Raw genomic sequence first — 7500 nt, forward strand, 5'->3', positions numbered from 1 at the left:
ACTGCTCATTCCCCAGCAGTAACTCACAGAGGCGATACTCACCGGTATCTTACTGGACTGCTCATTCCCCCAGCAGTAACTCACAGAGGCGATACTCACCGGTATCTTACTGTCCTGCTCATTCCCCCAGCAGTAACTCACAGAGGCGATACTCACCGGTATCTTACTGGACTGCATCTTCTTGTTCCTGCGAGGGCGTAGTTTGGTGAAGTGCTGCAGCTTCTTGGCCTCGTCTGAGGGCAGTTCTCCCATGGCCCCTGACGGTCTCTTCTCTGACCTCGAGAGGGTAGGAGCAGGGGAAGGTGCAGGAGGGTCCTCTGTGTGGATAGGAACATCTTCCAGGGCCTTGTCAAGGTCAAACTCCATCTCTACAAGGTCAGAGGTCACAGGTTATAGACAGGTCAGAGGATTACATACTGTAGATGGTGGGAACATTATGAATAAGTAGCAGTTCATATCTAGTAAGACTATGTAATGAAACACATTTCACAAAACACATTTCTGCATTTATAAATTAACCTAAAACTAGAGGTGTGTTATCTAAACCAGCTCTCTGTCAGAACCTAAAACTAGCTCTATGTTATCTAAAACAGCTCTCTGTCAGAACCTAAAACAGCTCTCTGTCAGAACCTAAAACAGCTCTCTGTCAGAATCTAAAACAGCTCTCTGTCAGAACCTACAACTAGAGGTGTGTTATCTAAACCAGCTCTCTGTCAGAACCTACAACTAGAGGTATGTTATCTAAACCAGCTCTCTGTCAGAACCTAAAACAGCTCTCTGTCAGAACCTACAACTAGAGGTATGTTATCTAAACCAGCTCTCTGTCAGAACCTAAAACTAGAGGTATGTTATCTAAACCAAGCTCTCTGTCAGAACCCTAAAACTAGAGTATGTTATCTAAACCAGCTCTCTGTCAGAACCCTAAACCAGCTCTCTGTCAGAACCTACAACTAGAGGTATGTTATCTAAACCAGCTCTCTGTCAGAACCTAAACCAGCTCTCTGTCAGAACCTAAACCAGCTCTCTGTCAGAACCTACAACTAAGTATGTTATCTAAACCAGCTCTCCTGTACAACAGGTATGTTATCTAAACCAGCTCTCTGTCAGAACCTACAACTAGAGGTATGTTATCTAAACCAGCTCTCTGTCAGAACCTACAACTAGAGGTATGTTATCTAAACCAGCTCTCTGTCAGAACCTACAACTAGAGGTATGTTATCTAAACCAGCTCTCTGTCAGAACCTAAAACAGCTCTCTGTCAGAACCTACAACTAGAGGTATGTTATCTAAACCAGCTCTCTGTCAGAACCTACAACTAGAGGTATGTTATCTAAACCAGCTCTCTGTCAGAACCTACAACTAGAGGTATGTTATCTAAACCAGCTCTCTGTCAGAACCTAAACCAGCTCTCTGTCAGAACCTACAACTAGAGGTATGTTATCTAAACCAGCTCTCTGTCAGAACCTAAACCAGCTCTCTGTCAGAACCTACAACTAGAGGTATGTTATCTAAAACCAGCTCTCTGTCAGAACCTACAACTAGAGGTATGTTATCTAAACCATCTAAACCAGCTCTCTGTCAGAACCTACAACTAGAGGTATGTCTATCTAAACCAGCTCTCTGTCAGAACCTACAACTAGAGGTATGTTATCTAAACCAGCTCTCTGTCAGAACCTACAACTAGAGGTATGTTATCTAAACCAGCTCTCTGTCAGAACCTAAACCCAGCTCTCTGTCAGAACCTACAACTAGAGGTATGTTATCTAAACCAGCTCTCTGTCAGAACCTACAACTAAGTATGTTATCTAAACCAGCTCTCTGTCAGAACCTACAACTAGAGGTATGTTATCTAAACCAGCTCTAGAGGTCAGAACCTACAACTAGAGGTATGTTATCTAAACCAGCTCTCTGTCAGAACCTACAACTAGAAGTATGTTATCTAAACCAGCTCTCTGTCAGAACCTAAAACTAGAAGTATGTTATCTAAACCAGCTCTCTGTCAGAACCTACAACTAGAGGTATGTTATCTAAACCAGCTCTCTGTCAGAACCTAAAACTAGAAGTATGTTATCTAAACCAGCTCTCTGTCAGAACCTACAACTAGAGGTATGTTATCTAAACCAGCTCTCTGTCAGAACCTAAAACAACTCTCTGTCAGAACCTACAACTAGAGGTATGTTATCTAAACCAAGCTCTCTGTCAGAACCTAAAACTAGAGTATGTTATCTAAACCAGCTCTCTGTCAGAACCTAAAACAGCTCTCTGTCAGAACCTACAACTAGAGGTATGTTATCTAGTTAATTATTCATCAGCTTCTCGTACAGGTAGGAACACCACAACAATCTGTCATGGTCCACACGTCACAACGTTGATCTGATACCAGCGCTCTGCTTGGTCGAGGAGACTCACCGAAGGCACGAGAAACTGGACGGGCATTCTACTGTGGATGCTTTTCCTCTTGGACTTGGGAGTCATCTGGAAAGAACACAGATATTTACGCATAAGAGACGCCATAACGGCTATGATCAAAACCTTCTGATACTCAGCCAGCCCTCTTACAGTAGACTGGGAGGTCACTTTCAATCCACAATCACAAAACACACTTCACTGAGTGTAATGTGTCAATGCTGCACTTGAATTCAGGACATCATTTCAATACTAGTTTGCGTAAAAGATGAAGTGATCTTTATCTTGTTTGTTTTTTTTTTTTCTTTATTCGGTTACCAAAACAAAACCAAAAATGAGGACAGAAAACTAACTGTGTCCTGCTGCATCAAACCTCCAATATTAACAGGACAGAACACTAACTGTGTCCTGCTGCATCAATATTAACAGGACAGAAAACTAACTGTGTCCTGCTGCATCAATATTAAACAGGACAGAACACTAACTGACAGGAGATGTGTCCTGCTGCATCAATATTAACAGGACCAGAACACTAACTGACAACTGTGTCCTGCTGCATCAAACCTCCAATATTAACAGGACAGAACACTAACTGACGGGAGATGTGTCCTGCTGCATCAAACCTCCAATATTAACAGGACAGGACACTAACTAACTGTGTCCTGCTGCATCAATATTAACAGGACAGAACACTAACTGACAGGAGATGTGTCCCTGCTAACAGGACAGCATAACTAACGGGAGATGTGTCCTGCTCATCAATATTAACAGGACAGAACACTAACTAACAGGAGAGGTGTCCTGCTGCATCAATATTAACAGGACAGGACACTAACTGACAGGAGATGTGTCCTGCTGCATCAATATTAACAGGACAGAACACTAACTAACAGGAGATGTGTCCTGCTGCATCAATATTAACAGGACAGGACACTAACTAACAGATGTGTCCTGCTGCATCAATATTAACAACAGAACACTAACTGACAGAGATGTGTCCTGCTGCACTAACTACTGACAGGAGATGTGTCCTCTGCATCAAACCTCCAATATTAACAGGACAGAACACTAACTGACAGGAGATGTGTCCTGCTGCATCAAACCTCCAATATTAACAGGACAGGACACTAACTAACAGGAGATGTGTCCTGCCATCAAACCTCCAATATTAACAGGACAGGACACTAACTAATAGGAGATGTGTCCTGCTGCATCAATATTAACAGGACCAGAACACTAACTGACAGGGGAGATGTGTCCTGCTGCACTAACAGGAACCATCAATATTAACAGGACAGAACACTAACCTAACAGGAGATGTGTCCTGCTGCATCAATATTAACAGGAAAGGACACTAACTAATAGGAGATGTGTCCTGCTTTACATCATCATCCAACAGGAAAGGACACTAACTAACAGGAGATGTGTCCTGCTGCATCAATATTAACAGGACAGAACACTAACTGACAGGAGATGTGTCCTCTGCATCAAACCTCCAATATTAACAGGACAGAACACTAACTAACAGGAGATGTGTCCTGCTGCATCAATATTAGAGAGAGAGAGAAAGAGAGAGAGGAGAGAGAGAGAGCGAGAGAGAGAGAGAGAGCGCGAGAGAGAGAGAGAGAGAGAGAACGATAGAGAGGAACGAGAGAGAGAGAACGAGAGAGAGAGGAGAAAGAGAGGAGAAAGAGAGAGAGAGAGAAAGAGAGAGAGGGAGAAGAGAGAGAGAGGAGAAAGAGAGAGAGAGAGAGAGAGAGAGAGAGAGAGAGGAGAAAGAGAGAGAGACAGAGAAGGGGAGAAAGAGAGAAAGAGAGAGAGACAGAGGAAGGAGAAAGAGAAAGACAGAGAGACAGCTAGAGAGAGACAGAGAGAGAGAGAGAGAGAGGAGAAAGAGAAAGAGAGAGAGACAGCTGAGAGAGAGAGTGAGAGGAGAAAGAGAGACAGAGAGGCAGACAGAGAGCCAGAGAGAGCCAGAGAGAGAGAAGAGGCCAGAGAGAGCCAGAGCGAGAGAGAGACCCAGAGAGACCCAGAGAGAGAGAGAGAGAGAGCCAGAGAGAGAGAGAGCCAGCCAGAGAGAGACCCCAGAGAGAGAGAGAGAGCCAGTGAGAGAGAGCCAGAAAAGAGACCCAGAGAGAGACCCAGAGAGAGAGCCAGAGAGAAGAGCCAGAGAGAGAGAGAGCCAGAGAGAGAGAAAGAGACCCAGAGAGAGAGAGCCAGAGAGAGAGAGAGAGCCAGAGAGAGAGAGAGAGAGCCAGAGAGAGAGAGAGCCAGAGAGAGAGAGCCAGAGAGAGAGAGAGCCAGAGCCAGAGAGAGAGCCAGAGAGAGAGAGAAAGAGAGCCAGAGAGAGAGCCAGAGAGAGAGCAAGAGCAGAGAGAGAGAGCCAGAGAGAGAGCCAGAGAGAGAGCAAGAGCAGAGAGAGAGACCCAGAGAGAGAGAGAGAGAGCTAGAGAGAGCCAGAGAGAGAGCCAGAGAGAGAGAGCCAGAGAGAGAGCCAGAGAGACAGAGAGAGAGAGACCCAGAGAGAGACCCAGAGAGAGAGCCAGAGAGAGAGCCAGTGAGAGAGAGCCAGAAAGAAGAGACCCAGAGAGACCCAGAGAGAGAGCCAGAGCCAGCCAGAGAGAGAGCCAGAGAGAGAGAGAGCCAGAGAGGAGAGAGAGAGCCAGAGAGAGAGAGAGCCAGAAAGAGAGAGACCAGAGAGAGAGAGCCAGAGAGAGAGAGACCCAGAGAGAGAGAGAGAGAGAGCCAGAGAGAGAGCCAGAGAGAGAGAGAGAGCCAGAGAGAGAGAGAGCCAGAGAGAGAGAGAGAAGAGCCAGAGAGAGAGAGAGCCAGAGAGAGAGAGAGCCAGAGAGAGAGAGAGAGCCAGAGAGAGAGAGCCAGAGAGAGAGAGAGCCAGAGAGAGAGAGCCAGAGATAGAGAGAGAGCCAGAGCCAGAGAGAGAGCCAGAGAGAGAGACAGATAGAGAGTGAGAGCTCTTGGCCAGTACCATCCAGATCTCCTTGGTTATTGCATCTTTTTAGGATCTGAGCCCTTGGTCACAAAACTACTTCTAATCAGTATCTGTGATACAATAAGTGTCTGTTCCCCGTCACCCCCAGCATAAACATGGTCCTCTTTTCTATCAGATATATATCAGATATACACTACCAAACACAATCATCTATGGATGCTTCTCATGACAATACCAGAGAGGGAGATTTGACACACAGTGAGTGAACTGAAGACAACAGTCTTTCAGGTGACATTGTGACACTGTGTGTGACATCATGACCAGGTGGTGTTCCAGCAGTGTGGAATGATGCAATGAGGGAGGGGCGTTGCATCAGGAGCATCAGGGGCATCAGGAGTTATACAAGCAAATACTTGCAACATCACAAGATATGATATCAAATTGCATCAGGCCCCACTGTCCTATCTACCTCTGTCAGGCCCCACTGTCCTATTCCACTGCGTCAGGCCCCACTGTCCTATCTGACCGCGTCAGGCCCCACTGTCCTATCTGACCGCGTCAGGCCCCACTGTCCTATCTGACTGGGTCAGGCCCCACTGTCCTATCTTACTGTGTCAGGCCCCACTGTCCTATCTGACTGTGTCAGGCCCCACTGTCCTATCTGACTGTGTCAGGCCCCACTGTCCTATCTGACTGTGTCAGGCCCCACTGTCCTATCTGACTGTGTCAGGCCCCACTGTCCTATCTGACTGTGTCAGGCCCCACTGTCCTATCTGACTGTGTCAGGCCCCACTGTCCTATCTGACTGCATCAGGCCCCACTGTCCTATCTGACTGTGTCAGGCCCCACTGTCCTATCTGACTGTGTCAGGCCCCACTGTCCTATCTGACTGTGTCAGGCCCCACTGTCCTATCTGACCGTGTCAGGCCCTACTGTCCTATCTTACTGCGTCAGGCCCTACTGTCCTATCTGACCGTGTCAGGCCCTACTGTCCTATCTGACTGTGTCAGGCCCCACTGTCCTATCTGACTGTGTCAGGCCCCACTGTCCTATCTGACTGTGTCAGGCCCCACTGTCCTATCTGACTGTGTCAGGCCCCACTGTCCTATCTGACTGTGTCAGGCCCCACTGTCCTATCTGACTGTGTCAGGCCCCACTGTCCTATCTGACTGGGTCAGGCCCCACTGTCCTATCTGACTGGGTCAGGCCCCACTGTCCTATCTGACTGGGTCAGGCCCCACTGTCCTATCTGACTGGGTCAGGCCCCACTGTCCTATCTGACTGCATCAGGCCCTACTGTCCTATCTGACCGTGTCAGGCCCCACTGTCCTATCTGACCGTGTCAGGCCCCACTGTCCTATCTGACCGCGTCAGGCCCCACTGTCCTATCTGACTGCGTCAGGCCCCACTGTCCTATCTGACTGTGTCAGGCCCCACTGTCCTATCTGACTGTGTCAGGCCCTACTGTCCTATCTGACTGTGTCAGGCCCCACTGTCCTATCTGACTGTGTCAGGCCCCACTGTCCTATCTGACTGGGTCAGGCCCCACTGTCCTATCTTACTGCGTCAGGCCCCACTGTCCTATCTGACTGGGTCAGGCCCCACTGTCCTATCTGACTGTGTCAGGCCCCACTGTCCTATCTGACTGTGTCAGGCCCCACTGTCCTATCTGACTGTGTCAGGCCCCACTGTCCTATCTGACTGTGTCAGGCCCCACTGTCCTATCTGACTGGGTCAGGCCCCACTGTCCTATCTGACTGCGTCAGGCCCCACTGTCCTATCTTACTGCGTCAGGCCCCACTGTCCTATCTGACTGCGTCAGGCCCCACTGTCCTATCTGACCGGGTCAGGCCCCACTGTCCTATCTGACCGCGTCAGGCCCCACTGTCCTATCTGACCGTGTCAGGCCCCACTGTCCTATCTGACTGGGTCAGGCCCCACTGTCCTATCTGACTGTCATGTCATCTGACTGCCCCACTGTCCTATCTGACTGTGTCAGGCCCCACTGTCCTATCTGACTGGGTCAGGCCCCACTGTCCTATCTGACTGCGTCCAGGCCCCACTGTCTATCTGACTGGGTCAGGCCCCACTGTCCTATCTGACTGGTCAGGCCCCACTGTCCTATCACCGGGTCAGGCCCCACT

At 48.4% G+C, this 7500-nt stretch overlaps 1 protein-coding gene across 2 annotated transcripts in view; it reads right to left on the reverse strand.

Annotated features, from left to right (window-relative positions):
- Positions 1–107: 107 nt before the first annotated feature.
- LOC124020241 (F-actin-uncapping protein LRRC16A-like) overlaps positions 108–7500 on the reverse strand; it is a gene marked incomplete at its 5' end in the record, with an annotated part of 106605 nt that continues 99212 nt past the window's right edge. Inside the window, 2 exon segments of one of the 2 annotated variants that reach the window (XM_046335597.1) lie at positions 108–368; positions 2410–2475. In XM_046335597.1, coding sequence (XP_046191553.1) covers positions 153–368; positions 2410–2475 — 282 coding nt within the window. 2 annotated transcript variants of the gene reach the window in all.

This window comes from Oncorhynchus gorbuscha, unplaced genomic scaffold, assembly GCF_021184085.1.
Source record: "Oncorhynchus gorbuscha isolate QuinsamMale2020 ecotype Even-year unplaced genomic scaffold, OgorEven_v1.0 Un_scaffold_778, whole genome shotgun sequence".
In the NCBI taxonomy this organism is placed as follows: Eukaryota; Metazoa; Chordata; class Actinopteri; order Salmoniformes; family Salmonidae; genus Oncorhynchus; species Oncorhynchus gorbuscha.